At 41.1% G+C, this 27,878-nt stretch overlaps 1 protein-coding gene and 1 long non-coding RNA gene across 8 annotated transcripts in view; one reads left to right on the forward strand and one right to left on the reverse strand.

The window, feature by feature from the left end:
* Positions 1–27,878, forward strand: part of NPAS3 (neuronal PAS domain protein 3) — a 799,526-nt gene that overhangs the window by 722,582 nt on the left and 49,066 nt on the right. For all 7 annotated transcript variants that reach the window (XM_064485884.1, XM_031453562.2, XM_064485886.1 and 4 more), the window contains one exon: positions 12,410–12,528. In XM_064485884.1, coding sequence (XP_064341954.1) covers positions 12,410–12,528 — 119 coding nt within the window. The remainder of the gene's footprint in view (positions 1–12,409; positions 12,529–27,878) is intronic.
* Positions 1–27,878, reverse strand: part of LOC116153509 (uncharacterized) — a 219,019-nt gene that overhangs the window by 89,406 nt on the left and 101,735 nt on the right. The window contains exon 2 of the long non-coding RNA XR_010380929.1: positions 1,404–1,609. This is a non-coding gene — a long non-coding RNA (uncharacterized LOC116153509). The remainder of the gene's footprint in view (positions 1–1,403; positions 1,610–27,878) is intronic.

The following is a 27,878-nucleotide window of genomic DNA, read 5'->3' on the forward strand; positions in this document are numbered from 1 at the left end:
GGAAGACTATGAAAATACACAGATGACCTAACACCAAGTTCAGATACGGAAATGACGCCTACACTGGTATTGGCTGACCAAGATCATAAGCATGGCGCCCTGTTTTCCTCGCAGCCAAGTGGGGCTACTTCTGCCACGGGATTAGAAGACTTTGTCGAGGTACTGAGATGGACCAGTGGTCATTGAAACTTATTGGGATCAGAAGAGAAAGGAAATTTGCTTAATTAAAGATGTCAAAAATAGATTTTCATTCACAAAATAACAGATATAGATAATTATTGGGCTATCTCCCACTTCTGGCTCCTCTAAATTATTGCGAAGTATAAATAATGTTACTAAGAATATTCTCCAATAAATAAACCTCTGTTCTTTATCGATGGTGGATTTAACACAGGGCTTCTAACTGAAAACACTTTGAAAAATAACCACTTCAAGATGTGCTGGAAGACAGCCAGAAAAAAACCAACAAATTTTAGTTGCCTAGTCAAATTCTTCCCGTAAGATTAATAATAATAATAATAATAATAATAATAATAATAATAATAATAATAATAATAATAATAATAATAATAATAATAATAATTAGCAGAAGACACCGACTCAGGAGACGTTTGTGGAGAACCACCAACCCAGAACACACACATTCACACAGGAAAATAACAACTGGCCATCATGCTGGATGCCACATCTGAGGCAAATTTGAAAAAGTTCCTTCCTCACACCAACGGTCACTTGAATTTTCCATGACTGCTTGGTTCTCCAGCCCTCTCCCATGAGAAAGTTCCAGCCATTCACAAGTTTTTCTGCATCACACAGAAGTATCCCAGGCCAAGTCTTCCAAACTCCATTCTTTATTCCTGCCACCCACGTGACTCCCTCCCCTCAAACCCCTCCTCGGTGCCGCACAGAATCCTTGTTCTTCCATGAGCAGAGATGCCGGATTTAATAGATAAAAATACAGGATACGCAGTTAAAATTGAAAAGTATATGCAATATTTTGGGTCATACTAAAAAACAAAACCAAAACAAAGCAGTCATTGTTTATCTAAGATTCAAATTTAACACAGTACCTGTATTTTTACCTGTGAACCCCAATCAGGAGTGAAGTCAGCTATCACCACCATCTTTTCCACAAGCCCCACTTCTGCCTCTTCACCTTTCTTCAGACCTTTCTCCCTTGGAGCCCACGACTCGAAACTCGCTCTTAACTGAGGCCACGATTCCTAAGCTTCTAATTCTCTCAGTGTAAAAGAACAGAGGTTACTCTCCGGTGCTCCCACTGCCACTTCTACACCATTTCCCCCAACATCATCACTTGAAAACTTTCTCTTAAAAAAAAAAGAAAAGCATTCTTTACCTGTTCTCAGAGCCACCGTCTGTCAGCACCCACGTCTCTCACCTACCTTTCTCTGGCGCGTCGGCACGTGCTCAGTGGCTTCAGTGCAGCCATCTGCACCCCGAGGCAAGAGATGCCAGCCTGAGTTTCCAGGATGGGTAACGATTCCACACACATTTCCTCCACCGCCAAAGCTCAGACTCATTTCTTGACTTTCCTTTAGCCACCCATTGGTACAGCCATCCCATGCTTCACTTGTAAAATGCCAAATATCTGTTTAAAAAAAAATTGAGAAACACTTCCTAAGGTATGAGAGCAACAAAAGAAATTACAAAGTGAAAAATGTTTAGACTTTTCTATCTATAATTTTAAAACATGTGTATCAATGAACATTATAAACAGAAGTAAAAGGCAGAAAAAATGGGGGAATATTTAAAAGAAATATGTATCAAAGGTAGTGTTTTAATATGTACAAGTATCTCATTCAGATTGATAAGAAAAAGACTGAAACTCAGTTGGAAAACAGAAGACATCAATATATGAGTCACTGAAAAAATTCAAACAGCCAGTAAGTGTGTATTAGAACATTGTTCAACCTCATTAGAAATAAAAATGCAAATCAAACACATGGGAAGTTTTCACATGTTGCTTTTCAGGTTTTCTTGTCTGTATCTTCTGCTAACTTATGTTTTATCAAATAAGATGGCAAGTAATATCAACATCATCCAACAATATTGATAAACATGTAAACTGACATAGCACAACTTTTCTGAAAAACATTTGTATGTATTAGCTTTAAAAAAAAAAAAGCTTATATACTTTGACCCAGTAATACTATTTCTAGAAATCCACCCTAAGAAGTGATAAGAAAGTTGAAGGAAGATTAATTTCAAATTAATCACTGTGCAATGGAACATTACACAGCCAGGAAAAATAATGTGTTTGAAAGTGATGTACTGATGTGAACACATGCAGATATTATCACTTCTTATTTTGAAACCTGCCTTGCAACCAAGGCCACTAAAGCCCCAACATCCTTTCATTCCCCAATAGCATCTAATAAAAGCAATTATCACATAGTGAGCTATGCCTTTTTTAACATTAAAAAATGTGGGCATACACAGGTCTGATTCCAATTTTGAAATAAATACATAATGAAATAGCAAATAAGGCTAAAACCTGTTAGTGTTAATAGTGACTGAAGGTGGGTGGTAAGGTTACTGGGGATTTGTTTCCTTATTTATACTTTTGCCTATTTTCCACATTTTCTATGAACATAGAAGAAAATCGAGATTAAAAACAGAAATTTGTTTAGAAGCGGTAAATAGCATTCTCACAAATCATTCTCTGAACAAAGCCCCCCTACTGGCTGCCTCACTCATGTCACCTCCTCCCCCAACCCTAGCCTATCATTCTTTCCTCTTCCCCAGGCCAACACTCTCAATTTTCACGTGTTTGTCTCTTTACCCTTTGGAATTCCTCACCCTGTTGACTTTCATTCCCATTGTGTAGGCAGCTCCCGTCCCTGGGGAAAGCTGAGCATTGCCTGGAAAACCCACAAAGCCATTACAGGGTATCCTAGAAAACCAGTGCTCTTAAATTTAAGCCACACAACTTGTAACCAGTGTGTAATCTTATTACTGAATTCCCATTGATCCTACTTGCTTTGCCCACATGGGCTGCTCCAGAGCTTTTTCCACTCTCAGAATCCTCTCCTTCTCCCACTTCCATTAACTCAGCCCGACCTTTATTGAGATTAAGTTGCTCAACACAAGTCCCAGCTCACTCCCCTCTCTGCCCCGCCCCTCTCCCATTTTTTCTCTCACATCCTCCTTTATTTTCTCCCCCATGCCCCTATTTCAGAAGCTCACCTCTCTTTCTCTGTTACTGATGAGATACCCCTTAGGATTTAAATTCTTCAATTAACATTTCTAATCTAGACAACTTGAAACTCAGTCCTCTTAATAAACATGCTCAGCTCTGTTTATTTTCATCACCAAACTTCACCAAAGAGAAGTATATCACTTATTTACTCAGCCTTTATCCTACTTTTCTACTGAAGATGCTCTCTCTGGAGACCCCCCAAAGTTGACAAGGCCAGCGGGTACACCTGGGAGACACGAGACGCTCTGGACAATTCTCAGTAACTAATCCCTGAGTTTCCTACATGGGAAATTATTCGTCTTTAGTATATCACTTATTTTAATTAGGGCCCAAAGTTCAAAGGGTACCATTTCTAAAATTTCTTTGTCACAAGTGCATGTCTACCCAAGTAACAGTTTTATGTAAAGCTTTTTACTGGTGTGGAGTCACGAAGTCACAGGGCAAATCATGAGCACAGAGGTGTGGCATCTGCACCCACACGTCCACATGACCAAAACGTGGCTCTCATCCCTCTCTAGCCCCTCACCCTACACAGCTCTTCTTTGTAGCATTCATCACACTGTTCTATATTTTCCCCTCCTCCCAAATATAAGCATTGTTATAAACAGTCTCCACTTATTATAGATACTCAATATGTATATTTAATGTAAATAACCTGAACAAAGACTAAGCAAGCTATAATGAAGCATCCGATCTGGGTTTACACGTGCTATTTAAAATAGTCCTCATCTTTTAGGGCTGTGTGCTGAGTAAGGACAAGGAGTTCGAGGCACAGGCAGAAGCTCAACCTGTAACCACCTAAGAGGTGCACCCGCCGTCCAGATACTTTGTGTAGCAATGGTTTGAATCACTGCCTGATTCTTCACCCAGCTCTGCACCACTGTTTCTCATCACATGGCATTGTTGTGGTTAGTCCCAGAGCTTGAAAGCAATGAAAAGGCAGAATGCGTATGTGTGCTTGCAAGTGTGCCTCTGGAACCAGACACCTCTCTGTAACTCCTTTGGAAAATATGGTATATTGACAGCATCTGTGCCTGAGATGGAGATCTGGCCAGGATGCTGAGAAAACAGACGTGGCGGTTCAGCTCAATACCAGCAACCAGTTACTGCCCCATGGACAGGCTGCACGGAAGAGTCGTGTATATAAAATAGTATATTAAAGTAAACTTACAAAAGCAAAGAGCAATCACTGCAACCATAATTTTGCCTTCCTCTTTGGGATTCTAATTTTAAAAGCATTAAAGAAGACAGCTGCTCATGCTGTGATACACGCTAAACAGCCTGAAGGATGGAAAAAAATATATTTGTAGCTCATAATAACTATTGACCTTTCTGATATACAGTGTTCTCTGTGTTAGCGATTCAGTTCTATCAACAGTGAAGATTGAACATGACTTTTTAATAGAAAACATGGGGTTTCGAGCTGCCTTCACAAAGGTGTTTATGTGTTGTTGTTTTGTTTTGTGCTACAGAGAGTAAGTCCCGAGGCCCTTTGTCTGACACCATGTTTGTCGTTTAAAAGAAAGAAAAGGAAAGAAAGAGAGAGAGGAAATAAAAGGAGGAAACAGAAAAGGAAAAAAAAAAAAAAAGCCTCAGCGTTATGGAGTATGTTTTATATGAGGAATTGGCTCGTAAGCACTTTATAGTCGTGATAAAAGCATTGCCACACTCGATCCCATACGCAATATGGGTAATGGAATCCAAGCGGCATCCCGGGAGGGCACGCTGTATTTTTCTCTCCGAATAGATCCCTCAAGTGGCAACATTTATAGGGAGTCTCCAATAAGATTTAAAACACTCACTCGCAGTATTCAGACAGCATGTTCTTTGGAGCGCACAGCATAGCCTGCTGCAGAACGGGTCACACTGGATGTCATGGACTCTCCAAGGCTATCTTTACAATACCCAGTTTTTCCCCTTGAACTTTCCTGTTGCTTAGTGGCTGTGTATAGAAACACCCACTGGTAGCAGCTTGACTCTGACACTGTGTGTATTTCCCCAGAGTGGTATCATCCAAACACCAACTGTGGAGCAGCAGGCGGCAGCTGAACACTCTCCTCTCCCTCAGGGGACAGCCTCACTGAGTAGCAGCCCCTGCCAAGCGCAGGAAACCTGCACGGCAACCTTATGTGTTACGATTCTCCTCCGAGCCAGACAGACATTGCTGGGGACTTTGTGCTGACAGGTGGCATGGGTTGGCAGATTATTATTTTTTCCCTTTTTGGGGGCAGATTATTTTTAATGTTACTTTGAAAGTTTATTACATCATGATTGAACCACAATTATTTTCACAGCTATGCTCTAGAGTTTCAGTTAATGATTCACAAGTTTCTAAACAAAGCTGAAGACTCACAACTGAGTGGGAGCAGGAATCAGCCCTAATGAGACTTAAATAAATGTGCCTCTCTCATCATTCTCCCGAGCGAGCACTGAAGCTGACAGAGGCAGACTGCTAAGCCCGAGCGTAGAGGCTCGAACTGCGCTTGCCTGACATCCCAACGGAGGCACAACTCAGGTTCACAGAAAGTGGTGGGCACTGCCTCCCCACCGGTGGCCAAGGGTCTCAGTCTAGTCTCCTGAGGGCCATCACCCCCTCAAAGTTGCCCTGGCACAGGGTACTGGCCAGGCCAGTGGGATGAAAATGAACTCTCAAAAGACAGAGAACGAAGTATTCTTTAATCCTGGGCAAAACCAGGCCAATCCTCTTTTAACTACCAAATCCACTGGTCCATGACCCTCAAAATAACACTTAACAGAAAATGCTTCCTTAGAGATGAAGACAAGAGGAGGACGTCATGATTCCCTCTCCTCAAAAAAAAAAAAAAAAAAGACTTCTTGGAACAAGATGTTTGGTGTAAGAGAATGAATGGGCAGGAGTAAAGAGAATAATTCTTACAAGAAAGCATCAGAATATGACTTTATTCAACGTACAAACTGAGTGCCCACTTGTGTAAAACATGATCCTAGGTGCTTGGGGGCATGGGGTGTGGGAGAAGAGCAGGGAATAGTTACAACAAAAGAGAAACAAGATGGTAAGGCTGCCTTTCGAGATACCAAGGTCTCAACAGATGACTGTTGATAGCACCTTTTTTTTGCAAATTGCACTTTAAAAAAAATCAGTTGAGCATTTACCTTTGAAAGCACAGACCCCCGCCCCTTATAGAAATCAGCACTGCAGGTAGTTTTCCTTACACATGTGAATCCACCATATATTGACACTGGGCAATGCATTCCTTCTCAAAATCACATGAGTTTTACCCACATACGTAGTTGTCATATATCAAAACAAGGCTATGATTTCTCCAAAAAGAGGTCCCACATGAGTGTTATAATAGCTCTCTTTGTATAGCAGATTACCCCTTATATTGACAGATTTAGAAAAGCAAAGGTATCTCACATAGTTTCTACAGGGCAGGCATCCAGTAGCAGCTTATCTGAGTAGTTCTAGCCCAGGAGGCTGCCATGGAGATATCAGTCAGAGCATCTCCATCCAAAGGCTCGCCTGGGGCCAGAGGGTCGACATCCAAGCTCACTCATGTGACTGTGAGTAGGAAGCCTCAGTTCCTCACTGCACTGGCCTCCCCATAGGGCTGCCCAGGTGTCCTCACAACACAGCAGCTGGCTTCCATCAGAGTGAAGGCCCAAAGGGAGCAACAAGGAAACCAGGCTACCTGTTATGACCACGTCACACACCAGCAGCTCTACCACGTGCTACTTAGTAGAAGTAAGTGACCAAACGCAGCCCACGCTCGAGGGGAGAGGAAGTGGGCTCCACCTTTTGGAAGGAAGAGTATTGATGAATTTGTGGCATTTTAAAATCACCATAGTTGTCATCCCAGATAAACATAAAATCTGCTGGGACAATATCTGTGAGAAGAGATTCATTTTTACCATTGACCGACTACTGGGAAATTGAGTCGGAAATATCTTATTACATTAAAGTCAATGTTTAATGAATATTACTTATTGACTATATTAAATATATGTATGTATGTGTGTGTATATATATACTTTATATATATTATATATAAATCTTTGCTGTGGGTGCAAGGAACCATGCTGTGTGCTATAGGGGATTAAAGTTAGACTTGTCTCCACCCTGCTGCCCTAGCATAGGAGACAAAATAAGGATATAAATAAATGTAAGATCAGTATATTGGAAACATCAGGAACTTTGGGGTCGGACAAACAGGTCACATCTGTGTGCTCTGCCACTGACTATCTGGGAGACATGGACAACATACATTTTGAAATAATAATAAAGATTTGTTATTTTCATCAGTCAGTATGGGCTAAGTTATGCTACAGGAAAACACAATCCCCAAATTGCAACAAAGATTTGTTTCTGTAAGGGTGGGTTAAGGGTTCTGCCCCACGCTGTCCTCATTGCAAGACCAAGGCTGATGGAGCAGCCACCAGCTGAAATGCTGACAATCACCACAGCAGAGAGAAAGAGGAAGTAGCGCTGTATGACCAGCTCTTCTCAAAAATGCCACATGGAGGTGACACGTGACTTTTGTTCACAGTCCACTGGCTACAGGAAGCCACATAATCAAACCTAACTTCCAAGTGGCAGGAAAGTTTTTTAAGAAAAGTAGGGGGAGGGTATAGTATAGCTCAGTAGTAGAGTGTGTGCTTAGGATGCACGAGGTCCTGGGTTAAAGAAATAACTTGTCCAATACTTGACACATACTCATTCCAAAGTCCTAAAATACATCAGTATCTAACAGAGCTAACAGCATATGCCAATTAAACAGTTTGGCTTTGTCAAGATAACTGCAAAAGGAACCAGCCTCTCTTCCCTTGTCTTGTGAGGGTCATTTTAGTTATTAGCATTTTGCACAGAACTTGTGAAAAAGGAAAGATTCATGTAGACAATGAAATGAGAAAAGAGTATATTTAACTCCATATCTTAACAACTTAGCTCACTCCACATCCCCTCAAAAAGGAAAAACACTTCATTCACACTTGAGGAGCAACAGCGTTTTCTCAAAACTTAATGTCTCTTTTCTCTCCCACTCCCACCAGGATTTGATGGCAGTTGTAGGGTTCTGACATTAGGACTGAATTGCAGACATTTGGAGTGTACTAAAAAGAAAGGCCCTCTTTATGCTTTGGTCTCATCCACTCTCAGGGACCCTGGAGAGGGCACCCAAGTGCTCAGAGTGCACCTGGCCCTCGGATCGGCCAGAGAGAACTAGACGGTTCGCTGCCACCTCGTCCTTCCCGACCCTCCCCACCGCCTCCTGCCGCTTCATAATAATAAGGAAGCAGCAACCCCAGTACCAGTTGGGACATCATAAACAGATGTGGAATAACACAGATGACTTCACACTATGGTGGCATTTGCCAACATAAAAATTATTACAACTTTTGCTATAAATTGTTCTGTAAATTTCACAAGATATGCAAAAACTGACATTTCAAGAGCTGAGATCACTTAGATTTAGAAAAAGTTGAGGCCCTTGAGATTCAGCAAAAGAGGGTATATTTCTTTATCTAGCTTTCAGTCATGTGGGTCTTGTTTTTGTTTTGTTTTTCAGTTCCTTGTTTGTAATTCATAGGTCAGAACTGGCCCTATCTGGGCTTTGACCGCTTAATCCAGTTTTACCCATCAATTTCTCCTGCATCTCAGACAGCAGATGTAAGTTCTCTGAATCCCAAATTTCCTATCAGATCATGCAGCAAGCCTGGCCTGCCTCAAAAAGTTGACAGAAGAGCATTTGACATCTAGAAAGCACTCTAAAAATGCTTCTTCGACATGGATTGGTCTTTACAGAGCACCAATCCTAAGGATACTTTTCTAACTACTTTGTCCTTTCTTCACATCTGCCCAGCACACACACACTCGTTCTCTGTCAGTGCTACCGTCATATCGCACGTCACAAAGGACATGTTCCCCTGGCTCTCTCCCAATAGGACCTTCATCACCATCCGTGCTTCTCACCTGGGGCACTCAGAAAGGTTCTAAGGCTGCTGCTCTTGTCTGTCACATGCAGATAGTAGATCTCTTTACATGAGCAACACCATTGTCAGAGCTGGGATAACCAGAGCAAATCTGCTAGCCCTTGAGGAAGCACGGCCAAGTATGCATGTGCCATGAATTTGTTACGTGTCCCTTTGAAAAGGCCAGCCTGGCAGGTTACTTCTGCCCTTCTCCTCAGAGCTAGAAAGCCATGTGGAGTGAAAGCAGAAATCATCACCAGAAATCAAACTCTTTTCTAAGTTGCCTTCTCTTCTTCTCCCTGAGTCCCCGCCCCATACCCCCACACTCCTGAAATAAAGTTTGAGGACTAGTTTAGATTTCATTGTTTTTCTTTTTTATGGAAGTATAGTCAGTTTACAGTTTGTGCCAGTGCTGGTGTACAGCATGTTTCAGTCATGCATACACATACATATATTCCTTCTCAGATTCTTTTTCACGGTAGGTTACTACAAGATACTGAATATAGTTCCCTGTGCCCCACAGGATAAACTTGTCATCTATTTTATATATAGCAGTTAGTATCCACAGATCTCGAACTCCCAATTTATCCCTCCACCTCCCCCCTTCCCCCCTGGTAACCATAAGTTTGTTTTCTCTGTCTGTGTGTGTGTTTCTGACAGTTTAGATTTTAAACCTCAGCTTTAGTGGGGCAAAATCTGACTTCAGCATTCCTCTCACAACAGTTGTCCTGGGTTTAATTAACGCTGCCTCCATACATGCTGGAAATTTAACACAATGGCTCGGGGGTGTGTGTTGTATTCACTGCCCAGACAGAGCAGGACACAGTGCTCGGGCTCCACCGCTCATGTAAAGCTCATGTCTCCCTTTCTGTCACCCAGCAGGAAGCACCCATGCTGGGGTCTCTAAAGTGCACACTAATTATGTGTGCAGCTCCCCGTGCTGAAAACAGTAATAATTTCTAATGATGCCTGAATTACCTTTCTGCGGTTACGTGGTTCCTTCCTTACTGGGTTCAGGACATCCTGGACCCCAGCCCTAAAACATAGTTCCCTTTTCTGGGAAGTTTCATTTTTCCTCAGCTGTTGCAAACACAATCTTGCTGAGCAGAGCTGAATTTTTAAGACTGAGTTTGTGGCGTGGATTCTGATGGCTTCCCGTTAGTTCAAGTCTCTGAGGACCAGTGCCCATAAATGTGAAAGGGACACTAGCAGATTGGCGTACTTTTCCATTTCCACCAGGATGAAAAACTGCTATAAATTAAGTCTAACCTTAAATGTATAATCTGTCCTTGGGAGGAAGGAAAAAAAAAAAAAAGGGATATAGCATCTTCAAGCTCTCGGCATCCCTTACGAGAAAAAATTGGTTCTAAGGGTCTCTGATCTTGTGTTTTAGTAAAATAGAACTGCACGGCTGACTGACAGTTCTGATCTAAAGCATTTACGTTTAAGTTTTGATCTCTCTGCTTTTGATTAAAACTAATGAGCTCATTTAATTCAAAATGGGAATCTCTGATAAGAGAAATAAGGTTGATGTGATTGGATTAGAGGGGCAAATTAAACTCTTAGAGCAGAAGTTTGTGCTTATATAGTGTATTAAAAAGCTGTTGGCGTATTATGGCGTGTTAGATGATGAGAAAAATTTCATAGTAATTCATATTTAATCAGAAGAAATGAAAGTACTAAATATAACATGGCTCTGCTTTTCCCTCGAGTGATAAAAAGCTGTACATTTAAAATGACATCAGATCCGTGCTCTCTAAAACAAAAAAAAAAAAGAAAAAGAAAATCTTAAGAGAGAGACATAAGAAAGGGACACTTGTCAGGGCTTCCATCACCCCAGAACAGAAACGCCATAAATATAGGAAAATACAGTCATAGTAAGACAAGAATGATACAAGATGCCCTAGACTACAAATAGCAAGGTTTCTGTTGTTATAGTAGTGCTCACTCTTCTTTTAACTGAGCATCAAATTTAATATCAAAAATAGATGTTTCTTTCCCTTAGAAATAATATGTTTCATAATTTAAAATTTAAAAGCCTATTTTGCCTATTTTTCTTTGTATTTTAATAGCTATTTTTGCACATACTTAATTCTTAAATCTCTTTATTACACATTTTTTTTTAACCTTCACCCTGGAGAAAATTAGTGTTCACACAGGGCTGCTCAAAAGAAATTCTATTTTGTGGTTTGACATATATGTATTTTTTTACTGTAGAATAAGACCAACTTAAAAGTACCGCTTCAGAAGAATAAAATTAGAGTATCATTAGGCTTTAAAACCTCCAAATTAATTTCTTTTCGGGAAAAGACTTATATTTATAAAACACGTTAGAATATTATTTTTAGAGAAAATAGGCTGACGTTGCCTCCTGGCCTGTCGCATCAAGGTGTTTTTAGGTCAGCACGACTGCAGGCTACCATTTTAAGTTTCAGAAGTAAAAACATATTCTGTTCAGTCTAAATCCATTTAAAGAGAAAGATTAACTATCTTGCTTGAGAGAAGAAACTATGAGTTTCCCCCATCAGAAGCAAAGCAGTAAACACACAGTGTTTTCTGTTCTGATGAGGGCGGGGGAGAAGCAGCCACCTGTGACAGGACAGGAAGGTTGATGGTGAGAGGAGTTTTTGTTTCTGTCTGTATATCCCATCCCCAGCCTTCTATCTCAAGTCAGTTGGAAAGACTTCATGCCTCTTAGTCCCCACAATGAAGGAAACCAGCTCAGGAGGGTAAGGACACTCGCCAATGTCTACCCAACCTTGATGGTTTCCAGGTTCTCAGAACTCCCCAGTAGGCAAATGTTCCAATGAAGGGATTTGGGGGAGAATAAAGAGCCAGTCATCCTTACTCTCATCAGAAGCCTCTCTGCCTCAGTCTTGGCTGACCCCCTAAATCTCTGGGGCCCTTCCTTTTGTGACAGTTCTCTCCATGTGCACCGGCCAAGCCTCAGGAAGTGCTACAATAACTTACTTACTCTCAGACCCCACTTAGGGAGCTGCTGGACGTTAAAAGGCCCGAAAAGCTCTTGCTAGAAACTGGAATGGCGTCTCTTCAGAGACATTAATTTTGCTTTTTTCTTTTCTGCAAAGTAAACATTTTCTAAACGAGGTAAATTGATTACTACACTCTTAGCACCCATCAGTCATTTATTTTTAGTGATCTCAAGGGTTGCACCTGAGGAGTAGCTGTGAGGGGCTGTGTAGAGATCTAAATCATGTGTGTATGTATTTTTGTATTCTTCAGTGGAATCCACCAGCCCCAGTCTGCTAACCACTGACAACACCCTTGAGCGCTCCTTTTTCATCCGAATGAAATCTACTCTGACCAAACGCGGCGTGCACATCAAATCATCAGGATATAAGGTAAGCTGGACTCCAGCAGGGGAGAGACTTGTGTCTCAGGTCCATCCTAGGTCATTTGCAGTGAGTTTCCGAGCTGCTTTGGGTCCATATAATTAATACATGTGATCCCAAGCAGCCCGCGGGGTTCTTAGGTATCTTCCTTTCTCAAGGCAGGGGATTTATCACACCTCCCATGGTCACTTCAGACAGTGCTGGTGCACTAAATACCTCAGCATAGTGTCTTTTCTCAAAGCACCTGTTAATAATGCATCAAGTGCTTCAGTGCATGCTAGAAATTCACTTTGATGGAGAAGGTGCGCCAAATTCACATCCGTCCTGAAGATTCTAGAACTACTACTTAGAAGAATTCTATTTTTTCCCATTCCCCTTTCCAATGCCCCCTTTCTCTTTAGAGAACAACTGTCCATTTTAGTAACATCTTGCTCACCAAGTTTCATGGATGTAGGTAAGAAAATCAGGTTGGACGGCAGAAATGCTAATTTTGAAATTACAGTTAGTAAACATTCAGTCATACGTCTGCACATACAGAATACTCCACATACAGAAGACACAGTCTGCACAACAGCAAAGACCAAGTGCAGAGTCATAATCTACACTATTAGCACTCTAAGGTTAGGGATATAAAAGCTTTCTAGGGAAATTCCAACATTTCAGTTACTATAGCAACGTAAATTAAGACCTATGAAATTTATGAAATGCCTTTGGCAACCTGAATCTTATCAGTTTTACAGCACACTAACCAATCTCTCAAACAATATTTATTATTTGAGGGAGGACGAACAGAAATGACATGCACTGTCACTGTGGCCAGCATGACCTTCCCCCATTGGAGAGTCTAGAGCTTCTGGGAGCTCGGTTCGTGCGGGACAATGCCAGAGCCTTGTCAGGGATGCTAACGGCCATTCTCATCAGGCCTTAAAAACTTTACGTAAGGCATCAGGAGACTAGCAGCTGCAGGAAAGTCAGAATCAGGTATTTTCTTTTTCTTTGACATGAATTCTTCTGTAAAAAAGGAAGGAGATGGGAAAGGAGGTCCTTCCAAGAATGACCTTTAGCTGAGCTGTCCTACAGCCCAAAGGGCACTTGTGAAACACCATTAACCTTTAACAGGGTTCGAAGTGAGGGAGGGGCACCTGGGCAGCTCTGTGGGCGGGAGGTCTACCTGCAGAGGGATAGGTTGGCCTGTTACAAAGAGATGTGTCGGAGGACTAAAAACAGACTCTCCTTAGGACCGCTCTGTGTGTTCCTGCCTCGCTGAACAGGATACATTTACTAGTTGTTAACTGTGTAGTCTTAGCAAGTTTGGAATTCTACAAGCAGAATATAGGTGTAGTGATTATTGTCACTGCAATGCTAAAAAGACACATTCTTGGCATTCCAACATTTCTGTCTGTCCTTGTTTGTTCTTTGCCTTTCCTGGTTTCTCCTGGTTCGTAGCAGGCATATCCCCGGGAAAGAGGGGGAGAAGAAGTGAGGTATACTGAATAAGCAATATCTAGTATAATTCAGTACCATTAGATAACTTAATTTTTTGGAAACCAACAAAACAGCATCATTACTTTCATATAACAGGGATCATAAAGCTCTGCAGAATTTTAGATCTGCCCAAAAGTGGGATGTGTGGGCGCAAAGGTAATATGGAGAAATGCTCTGCGTTTCCATCTAGGTAAGAGAGCAAGTGGCTTGGGTTCTGTTTGTTCTGCCATTCGGGCAGCTCAGTCAAGCATGTTTGCTACGTGACCTGACGCTGGACAAGCTAATTTCTTAAATATTGATAGAACATTCATTATTTTGACTAATATTTATTGAGCTCCTAATATGGAGCCTGTTCGAGATCCTCAACCCAGCGTTGAACAAGAAAGAGTCCCTGCTAACTGCTAACTAATGGGGGAAACAGACAATAATAAGTAAATAAAGAAGGTGACTTCAGAGAGCGATGAAGGCTCACACAACAGTAGGTAACATTTACGAGCCTGGAATAGCTTGTGTGTGTTGGTCCTCATAACTGTCCAGGAGGAAAATATTTTCATTGTTTCCATTTTACGGATGAAGAAAGGCTAGAAAGATTAATTCACACATCTAAGGTCACACACAGAAGGGCCAGAACTGGGATTTGACCTCCACACTATTAGGGAGAGAGTGAAGCAAGGTAATGTGAGGGAGTGGCTGGTGGGGACCACTTTAGGTAGGGTCACAGGAGGTCTCCTTGAGGAGGTGACATGTCACACCTATGAGGTGTGACTGGAAAGGGACCTCTGTGAAAACATACGGAAGCAGAGTGTTTCTGGAGCTCCTCGGGGCTAGGATAAGGATACCTTGCTCTAAGAAGGGAAACAAAATATTAAAAAGTATAACCTTGAACATCCAGGATTAGAAAAGATTGAGAAGCTGTTCCAGTTTGTATCAAATTATATAATACGAAAGTGATCACACTCCTCTGACAGCACATCTTTCTCAAGATATCCTGAAAGTCTCCAGCCACTGCCTTCCTCCCTCCCTAGAACGGCAAACTCCGGAGTTGGTTCACCCACCATTCGCCCAACAAGATGAATCATCCTTCAGATTCAGCGCTCCCCCCTCCCTCTGCAGTGAACTTTCCTCGTTAATTAACCTTGTCTGGAAGTTAGTGGAAGAGCTGATGAGAAGCCATGACATGACACAGCTGAGTAACATCCCTATTTATCTGTTCATTCTCAGTAAATAAATCTAACAGCTTATAAAACATTCAAATAAAACTGGTAATCACCCCACCACCACACAATAAACACAAATAAAAAGAAACAGCGATGATAATTTCTCCATACTCCCAATATTCTCCCTAATTTATTGCCATTGTTTGCTTTTTTCTTTCCCGTTAGTTACAGATTCAAGATGTTCAGCTTTGCTCAGTGCAGGTCACTGCATTTCTCTCCATTTTTTCTGTGACCTTGGCACATGGACTATTCTGACTTTCTCCATCACTATTGTCATCCTTGTTGTCACTGACAGTAATCATAGTAGCAAAAGTACCACTTATTGAACATTAGGAGACAGTGTACCACTTTATACTTATTTTACCAAATCCCCAAAACTTTATTTAAAAACTTCCTTTGTGCTGGGCATTATTCAAGCGTTACATTCTATTATTGTGCCCATTTTGCAGGTGGTGAAACTGAGGCTGTCATAGGTTCAGTATTTTGTCCATATTCATTCATATAGATCTAAAGTCACTTCTGAGGAGCCAGGATTGACAAGGCATCTAAGCTCCAGAGCCTGCCCTGTTCCCTCCTCTGCCTCACTGCTTAATGGATTAAGTCCCAAGTGGCTTAATGGATTAAGTACTAAGAAGGGCTCAGTGCACACTGGACCTCAATATGTGAAAAATTAATCTAAATTTTAAAAAGGAAAACCTCTTGCCTGATTAGGACCTTCCCTTGGTAGCTCAGCACAGCCTGCCATGCTAGTTAACAGAGATTTACAGAGATTTACCTGCCTTTTCATCAGGGCATATGATACTCACTCAGGTACCCAGGAACAAGAATTCTAGCCAAAGAAGTACCAGTTGGGATCTGCTAATTCAGATAAAGCGTGGGATGTAAATTGCTCTTGCTTCCATGCCCCAGGCCTCAGGAAAGTTGCCCTCTCGCCCATGAAGTTTCCCAGCTATGAGCTGACATGCGTTGGTTGTCTCCGTCTGTCCCCACTGGCTTTGAACTCCACAGTGGCACGTTATCTGGACCAGTCACTTTTCATGCCTCAGGGGATTCCTTGTTGTTTAGGTCTCACTGTTGGCCCGTATCTTAGCCTAGCACAGCTCTCCTTTCAGCTGCACTGCATCAATATTCTGCCTTCTTGATTAGGTCTGTGTCTAGGGGAGCTTACTAGGTACAGCACAGGGGTAAAAGGAGATTTTTAATCAGAGAAATTAGAGAAGTTAAGACTCATAGGGTCGCCTCCTTAGCTCCCATCTTTGGAGGATAGTTTCCTTTGGGGCAGGGCTGTCAGTTTTCTAATCTATTCTTAAATGCCCACCAGCATCACTGTCATTTCTGGAGTATTCACCCACACACACTATGATGTCCTTACCTCTCATGACATGGTAGAGCATCCTGGACTGAGAAACTCAGAGAGAATCTATGTTATTTTTATATAGTGCTGAGCACGTCTCCTTGAAAACCCTCAAGTTCTGGGAGTTCCTGCTATGACACATAAAAACAGATTACTAAGGGAGGAGGGGAGAACTTCAGATTCTTAAAAATAAACAGTCCCCATCTGGGATGATTTAGCTAGGGATTTGCCTGTAGCTAAGTGTTGAACTAAATGATTTCTGAAATCTATCCAACCAATCTATCCTTATGGAATAAAGAGTCCAAGTATAAATAATAGAGGAAACACTTTGAAGGTTCACTAGTTTCTTAGGACTGCTGGTGTTATTCAGCTTTAAGAATCTCTATCAATATCTAAGCATGAGGTAACAAAAGCAAAAAATTAGAAGGTGCTCATTAGCTAAAGGAAATTCTTTTGTCTCCTCTAAGCACATAGACTTTTTTATAAAACAAATTTCTCTGGTTCATGTTTTAAAATTCATGGTTGTATCTATCCATGGAGTAAGGCAATTCCATAATTTTAACAGTGATTTCTTTTATTTTGGGTGTCATAGATCCCTTTAAGGACTTGATGAAATCTGTAGAGCCTCTCCCTCAAGGTAAATGCATTTTGCATCAGGAAGTTCTTGGATCCCTGAAGTGTTTCCAGTGATTTCAGGTTACAAAACCCTATTTAATATGATGACATCTTTGGTACTTATCACAGTAGCCCTTTCCTTCCTCCTCATTTCTCCCTCCCGTTTGTCCATTTAGTGTTAATAATACATATTGAACTCCTGTGGCAAAAGACATCAACTCCTAGATTACAAAAGTACAAAACTAAGATTGACATTTTGATCTGCACATGCATATAAAGATAATCTTCTGAAAGAGTATCTCTCAGAATATATTTGTTATAAAAATAATACCTACTATTAAAAGATTATATCTGTAGTTGAAAATTATTTTCCGTGGCACAGGGTCCTCCTGTCTTTTCCTGTTCACTTAAGTGTGCGACAGAGTTGCAGCACGAGGATTTCCAATGTCAAAATCACAGCTAGGTAAATTTTAAAGTTGAAGGCTTTTCATATGCAAACATATTTTTGATTGAATGTGTATATTGACAAGACTCAAGATGATAGCAAACCAGAAGGGAATTATTACTGTTTCAGTCATCTGGAATTTTAGTTCTTGGTTTAATTCTTTCATGAAGTCTGTAATACTAAGATACCGGCCCCTCCCTCTTGATGACCTGTCACTTTCATGTGCTGCCAGAATTGGTTAAATCCACCTGCTTCTATTTCCATTCCTCCAGTTTAAAGCCATTTTCTGGATCTGTTGTGAGAAATTCCCACATTATCTCCCAGAAACTTTTACTTCTCCGTTCCATCCTGCACTCTGCTCCATGGAATATCTTCCCAAAGTCTAAGCAGTCATTTCCTCTCTGCTCCTAAGACATCAGTGGTTCATAGTGCCAACATATTCAAGAATCTGGTCCTCACCTACCACCACCACCACATTCTTTCTGGGAACTCTCCATACTGATGCTCTAGTAAAATCAGTCCAACCACCTTTTCAGAAGTGTATTTGCATATTCACACTGCTATGCTTTTGGCCATGATTTTTTCTTCTTTCCCTGAAATGCCTTTATGCCACACTTCCACCTGGAAAACTTGCTCAACCAATATGGCACTACTCAAACATCACTTCTTTTTTCGTCTCCCCCAGTGCACCTATCCCTTCTCCTCTGTGCTGCAATAGCATTTTTTGTTTTCACTCAAGCCCTCTGTGCCTCAGTTTTCTCACCTATAAGACAAAACTATTCATAATATGTAACTCAAAGAATTTTAATACAGATCAAATGAAGTAACCCAGGCTCAGCTGTCTGTCTTCTTTCCGTTTTATGAAGCACTTTCATATAATTCCATATGACCCTCACAAGAATTCCTTTCAGTAATTATCTCTAGTCCCAATTTTGCAGATAGGTAAAACTGAGGCACAGAAATAAGAATTAACTTGTCTCAACTCACATAAATGGTAAATGGCAAAACTGAGAGAAGTATTCAGACCCTTCAATTCCAAATGCCTTCTTCTTTCCCGTATCCCGCCCTGGACACTGGGTGCTTTCTTACCCTTTCTTCCCGCAGCACCTAGCACGGTATGCTGCATGGAGTTGCCACTCGGGAAATGTTAGCTGACTTGAACTGCATGCTCTCTTTTTCCAAGACAGCAGTGACAAACGTTGACAGTACTCAGCCCTGGAACATAGCACTAGAGATCCTGCTAGTTGGCATCAGTGTCTTTTAGACGTGACCACTGGAAGAGCTGTGCACCCAAACGACCAGACCATGACCTGGCTCACACTCTGCCATCCTGCCTGCCAGGATACTGTTACTCTTTACCAGCACCTTATGGAAATCAGAATGTACCACATCTACGGCACTCCCTGAGCCATCAGTTGAGAATTCCTTTTGGAAAACAAAAAATAGAGTCCTTTTAGTGTCACTTACTCATCACGACTTCAAATTAGCATCTGGTGATCACCATTTTCTTTCTATGAAATCATCTTTCAAGAACTTTTTTCTAGATATTAACCTTCTGAGGCCCTATCTCCCTGAAAATTAGAACAATATTCAATAATATCCTGGCTCCTGGCACAACTCCATGACTTGTCAAAGATGCTAGAAATACATCAAGTGTTGTTATAAGAAGGCTAATTCTTTCTTTGCTCAGGAGGGTAACTGTATGCAGTGACTTTTTATTGTAGCAGGAGAAGTTCCATTTGGAGGTATGCCCAGCACTAATGTAGGGGACAAGAGCGTGGCGGTCCTTCTCTGGAGATTTCTAAGAGCATACACTGAACTATCAGTTAGGAGTCTCTCCTCCTAGACACACATGGACAGACTAGATGCCATCTGGATGTCTCTTCCAGTCTGAGACTCAGAAATGCTCCAGGTGTCCAGGCATATCACTGCATCTCCTGAAACCTTTGCTGCAGCTTCATGTTGTTTGAAATGATGACTACGGCATTCCAAGCTTCACAACACGTAACTGTCTTGTCAAATCAATAGATGAATTTTCAGAGAGACCAAAAATTCTGTCAACCCATTCAGGCTTTCTAAGACGACGCATACATTGCCTTTCAATCAACCCAGATACCCAGAATAAATTGAAGGAGAAAAAAACATTTCCAGGGTAAAACTTACAGGCAGAGGTAACCCTGATGAAAAACGCAAATAGAGGAGAGAACCAATAAAATCAAATTTTTAAAATCCTATTATCTCATTTTAGTCCCTGCTCACCTCTGCACAATTGTCCATTACGACGTAGTTTCCAGTGTCATTTTAAATATAACTGACATTGTTTCTGATCTTAAAGAATTTACTTCCCATTACCAAGGCATGACAGGAGTTCTGGCTTGGGATATGTCATTTCTGCCGGGACTAATCAGCTAGCTGTTTTACCAACTCAAGGCATAATCACTAGCCACTCCGTGAAGTGTCTGTAAAGTCTTAAGTGTGTCAGTAAATGCAGCCCAAGTACGTTGCTGACTTACAGGTACCTCATTTCCCATTATACAGATTTGAGAAGCAGGTAGGACAAACAAGAGCATCCCATCTTTGACTAATTCTCAATCTTTTCAGGTCGGTTTTCTGAGTCTTTGCTAGCTAAGAATGAAAACGATGATCACTTTGAAAATGACATCAATGATACAAAAATTAACAACCCTTTCTGTATATAAGGTCACTTAACTATTGAGTGTCCTTCAAAAGTAATCATTAATGTCTTTGTAAATATATTCTCAATCTAATAGATTCTAAAATATCATCTGTTGAGAGGCTTTGGCCCATTAAAGCGATTTTTATAAGAAAGAAAAAACAGATTTCAGAACTAAAAAGTAAACATAAACACAGCCCCACACTTTTTTAGGACCAGCCCTCTTCGATGTGCTGAGATGCCCCAACAACAGCCGCCCAGGTCCATAATTTCTGTTTCCCTAAAGTAACCTCTTGATCCAGGGGTCCAAAGTAGCACTTACCTAACTCTTTACAGATTTCAGGGGCTTCCTGATCCATAACCCTCCCTGTTTAACCCTCATTACCTCAAAACCACTCTATAGACAAGTGACTAAGCACACAGGCTGTGATGTCAAACAGCTGAGGATTTGGACTTGGCCCTGCCATAGCTCACACTGACTTTAAGTATACCGCTTAACTTCTTTAAGCATCTGTTCCCTCTCTTGGCAAGTCCAAGTATCAGCAGGTACTTCACAAGACTTTTGTAAATAAAAGTGAAGCAGTGCCAATACACAACCACCATGATGCCTGGCCTGCAGTGAGCACACAGGATGTGTCCTTACATGAAATTTCACGTTTATGGAATTCCTATTGTGAGTTTGATAAAAGACTGACCTAGACAGTCCAAAAACCTTAGCTTCTATGCGTCTGCATAAGCACCTAAGACTATGGAAAGTGGTAATTTGCCAATAATACTTCGGATTATCTCCTGGAAGTAATGTGAGCTCCAGAATAATAAATGATTTCTTTTGAATATAGAAAATGCATTTATTTCTGGGAAATTTCTCCCTGCTTAAGTGTCCTGAATATTGATTTGATTATGAGATACAAAAAAATGTAACTGAAATACATCATCTGTCCCCTTAACAAAAGAAACACATACCAAATGGTTTTCTTTAGAATTGACTTAGCGTCATGGCAAGACTAATATAGTCCTTTAATGCAAGAATGAAGTAGAGGCAGGGCCAATTTGATGGTGTTAAGCTCTGGAATAAATGCAGCTTCTAGGCTCCTCTAAGCTCACAAGGCTGCACAGTTTGGTTAAAGCACCTATACACACATCACCAGACCCTCAGAGGAAGGCAGACCACCACGGGGCCGGAGTCCAGCCTTACCTCAGAGGTTCTCTACAACGTTCCAGAGAAGATGCTGCTGACTCATTCCAAGTGAGGAGAAAATGCCAGGATTCTGGACTTCAAATCTTCTCGTGTAGTCTCTTCCCAGGGGACAAGGAACTGATCTCATTTTCCCATCTCTCCATGAATGCCCTCTACCATCAGACTAAAAGAATGGCCTTGTTGCAAGGTGCTTTGCAAGACTCTTATTTAAACAAAAGAATCATCTCTCTAATCAGTTCTCTATCCTCTGTAGTAATATTCAAGAGAGACTTTGGGCTGCTGCCTTGAGAGAGAGAGAGAGAGAGAGAGAGAGAGAGAGAGAGAGAGTGTGTGTGTGTGTGTGTGTGTTTTTAATCTGAACTATCAGTGGGCAGTAGGTATTTCTAAGTCACCATATTGGAAACATCACTTTGAGCTTATTGTTGGCAGCGGTCTACAGAAGCAATCTGTACGTACCTGCTTTTTCTTCTCCTTGGAATATATACTCTTCTCAGATAAACCCATGGGTCACACCTACATTTCATGCAGATTTCTTCCCACACATCACTGCCCTTGCCACCCCATATAAAATAGCTCAACACACCCTCTGTATCCCATCAGCTGCTCTGCCCTGCTGCCTTGTTCTTCACCACACTTAGCACAACCTAACACAATTTCATAAACATGTCTGTATATAATTTGTCTTCCCCACCACAGTGTAAGCTGAAGTTCCTAGAATAGTTGGTCACATACTAGAAATTCAATAAACATTTCTCTAAAACATGAATGAATTTATAAATATTGGACATCATTTCTACTAAGGCCAGAAGATATTCCTTCCCTGGGTCAATATGCTAGTTCCTTTAAAGGGGATATGGAGATGAGACTATTCAGCCAATAGAATTATGTTTTAGTTTCCAGGCCCTGTTGCTAAGTAAGATAACTTGACGTTTTCTTCCATTTCCTCTTCAAAGGGCTTCACTAATGGTTGACATATTCTATGACATATTTTTCATGCTACCATATTCAGTTTTTTTTAATCAACATGTATTTAACTTGTACCCCACTTGTACCCAATTCTAGTGTCTAGAACTCTGGAAGTACAATCAAGAGTCACTTGATTATTACTTGGTAGTTCTGAATATATTTATTAGTTCTCAACAGCCCCTTGTTACATGTCCTTCAAACTCATGACTCCTTGTAGAAGTCATGAAAACAGAGTGGCTTAATAGGAGCCCACCTGGTGAGGGGAGTCAGAAAACTTCATCCTGTTACTAGTGCGTTGCTGCTTGCTTGCTCTGCAATGCTAGACAAGCAGCCTGATTTTTCCAGGCTTCTGTTTCTTTGCTGGAAACAGAATAATAATAGGACTTGCCTTCAGTGTTCCCTCGTCATTTGATGGTTGAGATGACATCCTCCTGACTCTCTATGTTGGGGTGAAAGCCCCTTTGGGGTACTCTGGGTGGAATGGAATAGAGGACCTGCCTAATCAGGAGCAGCCCCTGACTCCTGGGAACAGAGAGGTTGCAGCCCACCGGGAAGTCCCAGCGAAGGCCACACAGTTACCAGGAGCTGCCATATTGCCTGTGGCCGGTGCCGGCTTGAGAAATATTCCAGAGAACATTTAACTAAATCACTGCAGCAAGGGAAAGGGGATCGGGGGAGGACTTTGTAATCCTTAGGGAGGGCTCAGTGGACTTCGTACCTAGTCCTATGTACAGACTATGGCTCGACTAGACTCCGAGAAATCATCCGAGATCCTAAATTGAAGGCAAAGATAAAATGGTGATTTGCGGGTAATACTCTCTGGCCTTCTTCTATGAGCAGTGACAAATTTCTTTTCCTTACTCTCTTTAAGGCAACATGTATTCACCTCACTTTTAATGCCAAATAACAAGTTCTTATTAAAGTTGTCTCTCTTGCCGCCCCCCCCCCCCCCCCGTTTTTTTGCTTTTGGCTTACTGTTGTCAGAAATGGTTATAAGTTTCCAGTGGAAGGAAAATCCATCTTTTAACCTGCCTGGAATAGTCCTACAGGCAGCCGAGCCCTGAGTCAATGTTCTTTAATGGTAAGTGGAGTTAATGATATGATAGTTATCAAACTCCTCAAAGAAAGGTGCCATGGACATGTAAAACATTCTTATTCTTGAATTGTTCTTTTGCTATAAATTACTATCTTCTCTCTGAAATGTATGTTTTCTCTCTTTCCACTGGAAAGATCTGGAGAGGGATACACTTTGCCTGAGGACCGCAGTAGCCAGGTCCCAAGCACCCTGGCACAGTGGGGGCATGTTAAGTGACTTTGATCTCTAGGACACAAAAGTGGTGCCTAGCACCTCCATCTTCTCAAGCACTCAGCCCTGTAGGTCAACCACAGTGAATTAGAACCCAGACATCGACATGGACTGACAGCCAGCCAGTCAGTAGGTGAAAAGGAGTGAAGCCCAGAACCAACAGACCACACTGCCACCGTGCCACAGAGGGAAGCAGAACTCAAAGCCTGGGGAGCCCCTCATCCAGTCTTCCTCCCCTTGGGAAGGCATCCGTGGAAGCATGCCACAGGAGCCCATGACACATTTTGGCCCCCAAAGACTCTTTTTCTTCCTGCATACATAAATCACACCTCGTAATCATGCCATCCAGGCCTGAAAACTTTAAAGGGCTAGTGCTCTGCTAGTGAAAATTCATGGGCATCTGCTCTTGATTTACTTCCTACTGAGAATAATTTTTACACAGCTGCGACACTGCCGAGTAACTCTGCCCAAAGTTCCAAACAGTGAGGCTCAGACGAGAAGGGATATGTGGGATGCTTGAGTGTACTGATTTCAGCTCTTCCTCTTTTCTTTACAGCATCATTAGTAATCTGTTGTTCTAATAATAACAACAATTCCCTTTTGACATCATGGAGGTAAGAAGAAATCATCACTGACATCAAAAATGAGGTGATATTTCAGCAGTGTTATTTCACTGAAGATAGAACGGAAAGCTTCATTACTCCCTATGCCTTTAAAGAAAGCTGAACCAGGCACATGCTGACCCCAGAGCTTATCTGCTTCAGTTCCTTCCAACTGATATGAAATAACTAATTTTAATTGTCCCAACTAGATTTTCAGAATGTGGTTTTTTCCCCCAAAGCTTTCCACCTTCATAATGGAAACTTTTTCAAAAAACAAGCTTTATCAGTCCATAATAAACTGGGGAATCAAAGGAAAAGTCTATTGTAACGAAGAACAGTTTGTAATTTTCATTCTTCGGCATCACCTTTTGTTCCAAGTATTAGGAATTGATTTCATTCAATCATGCAGTCAATACTGATTGTGTACCTGGTGTGTATTACACACTGCACGGGGTACTAGGAAGACAAAGATGGATAAAACAGTCGTTGGTCCAGAGAACAGAGTGTAGACTTATGCAGGCACACCGAAACGACTGGGATGGGGGAAGGGTAGAGCTCGGTGGTAGAGTGCATGCTCCACATGCATGAGGTCCTGGGTTCACCCTCTAGCACCTCCATGGAAAAAAAAAAAACTTAAAAAAAATAAACCTAATTACCTCCCTCCCTCCAAAATAACATGTTTTTTTAAAAAGAAAATGACTAGGATAAGGTGATACGTGCTGTAACAGAGATATGTTCCAAGGGCAATGGGATGAAGTACAGATGGTTTGACTTTTGAATTTTCAGCTTTACGATGATGCAAGAGCAATACACATTTAATATAATCCATACTTCAGGTTTTGAATTTTGCTCTTTTCCTGGGTTGGCAATATGTGTTACCATAGTCTCCCTGATGCTGGGCAGCCACAGCTAATACGCTAACCATTCTGTACCCTTTCTGTTTTTCACTTCGGTACAATATTCAATCAACTACATGAGATATTCAGCACTTTCTTTAAAAGCAGACTTTGTGTTAGATGATTCTGCCCAACTGTAGGCTAATGTAAGTGTTCTGAGCATGTTTAAGGTAGGCTGGGCTAAGCCATGGTGTTCAGTAGGTTAAGTGTATTGCATGCATTTTCTACTTAAAACATTTTCAGCTAATGATTGGTTTATCAGGATGTAACCCCATCATAAGTCCAGGAAGATCTATAAATGACTATGTCTGGTGGAAGAGAGATTCTCAAAGAAAGCCTGATTTTAGCCAGCTCTTAAAGGACAGACTTGTGCAACAGAGGTATTAGGGAAGGAACTCTGTGCAGGGTAACAGTTTCAGCAAAGAGATGAAGGCATCAAGTGCACTGAGCAGAAAGAAATCTGGTCCTCAAGGGAATCAGGGGTGAAAGCAACTATCTGACTCGGCCAGTGTAGATGGGAGTTGCAGTCTTCATTTAGTGCAATACCAGCCCAGTGGGCTAATCAGTGTTCAGGATAACAAGGATGAAGATCAAGAATTTTTTTACTCTAACAAAACTGCTTGCCTTCATTGTAAGTAAAAAGGTCACTGTCTTCCAACAAGGAGACCAAGAAGATTGTTCTCAGTCCACAGGATAAGAGAATAAGTAGGCAGATTTAAGGAAGCCACTGGATAATTCCTTTTGGAATTTTCTCAATTTATTTTTCCTTCTATCATTCTGCCCTACATGAGGGCAGGGATTTTTACCCTCCTGAATTTCAGATGCTGGTATAGACATTCTGAAAGCAGAAATATGATTTTCCTAGAACCAGTTAACTCAAGAAAAAGCTAAAGTCTTTATGCATTGAAATGTTAGATCATAAAATGAATCAGAAAAGGAAAAATCATGCAGACCTCAGTCACCCAACTACTTGGTCTATACACCACTAGGTATCTGGATTCTGGGAAATGTCTAAGTATTTGGCACAGTATAAATAAAGCCTACATATCAGGCAGCCTCCAGTTTCTCTTATGTATACCACTTACCAAAACCCCGGCTTTAAGGATAACTTTTTTCTCATTAAAAAAAAAATTAGTTGTTCTTCAGCTCATTTGCTAATGCTGGTTAGCTACTCAGCCTCTCTTGTAATTGTAGCAGCCTCTATAAACAGTATGATCTGAGCACTCAATCCCTTTGTTCCACCAAGATTGCTGCATGTCAGATCAGTCATAATTAATCTGCAATCAAACAACTGTTCAAATAAACAGCAACCAATGACATAAAATCTGCATGTGATAAACATGCAAATATTCAACATTTTAAGTGATTTTTTAAAAATCAAATACAGTAAATGACTACTGAATTTTCAATATGGGCAAATTTTCACCCTCTCTTTCTCTCTTCTCCCCCTAAAATACAATTGTATATTCCTGGATTGAATGCCTAAATACTTTTTAAAAAACAAACTTTCAAAAATAAAAAGAAGAAAATCTTTGTCTGTTTTTGCAGCACCTGCAAAGGCTTTATCTTTCTATCAAAGATAATATGAAACTTTGGGGCTTTCAATTGCGAATCATTAGCTGAGTTGCCTTTTTATCCCTTGATTTTATTTATTTTTCTTTCTCAAACATCTTTTTCTCCTCCGAATAATCAATGTTCTCAATTGCTCTCAAATGTATCTCTTTCTGTGACCACACAGCTAGTGTAACCAGTGGAGTACACTCCCAAACCGTGCAGGAGCCACTGAAGAGATCTTTTTGTCTAAGTCAGCTCTTAGGGCAGAAGGGGCAATCAAACCCCCAGCTGGCTCCAGACTTTTTCATTATCAGATGCAGAGGCTAGAAAAAGAGAACTGGACAAAAATAGGTTTGGGTGTGTGTTTGGTTTTTTGGTTTTGTTTTGTTTTTCTTTTTGCATGTGCTAAAGCCACACAGAGCTGATGCCCAATAAACAAACATGCGTTAAGGGTTGTTTTCAGTCACTTTATAGACATATGCATTCATAAATTCTGTTACGGTTGTAAGAAGCTGACTTTGATGGGACCAAACTCGCAGACGAGCTTTTGATCGCTGGAGCAACCACAGTCTAACTTTATGTTGACAATTTATCAGCTCTTCTCCGTCAAGGAAAATTGTTTTTTAGTGCTTGCCTATTAGCAATCACATGCATAATATGAAATTGAGTTTTGGGGAGGACAGCCTGCCATCTGTCTTTCTGATATTTCTTTTTTCAGTGTTTCACACTCAAGTTCAACTCCCTGTGTATCGGAATGCTGTAAAACAGGATTAACCATAAGATGGGCGCTTAGCAAGACAAATGGGCCAGACACCAGTGTTCTTATAACTTGCAGACTTTCAAAAAGGAAAATCATTGATACCCCAATCTGTGCACTATCTTTTCAGTGCTCTTCAAATTCTGCCTGCCTCTCAAAGCCAACTTCGGTAAGGCTGGTTCTTCTTAGAGAGCAGTTCATTAGTGTGCTTCGAGAGGTGTTAAAACACTTTTCAAAAAATAAAAATTCAAAGTGAAAGTGGAATGCAGTGTGAGGTTAAGAATATGGAG

This window comes from Camelus dromedarius, chromosome 5, assembly GCF_036321535.1.
Source record: "Camelus dromedarius isolate mCamDro1 chromosome 5, mCamDro1.pat, whole genome shotgun sequence".
NCBI classification, from domain to species: domain Eukaryota; kingdom Metazoa; phylum Chordata; class Mammalia; order Artiodactyla; family Camelidae; genus Camelus; species Camelus dromedarius.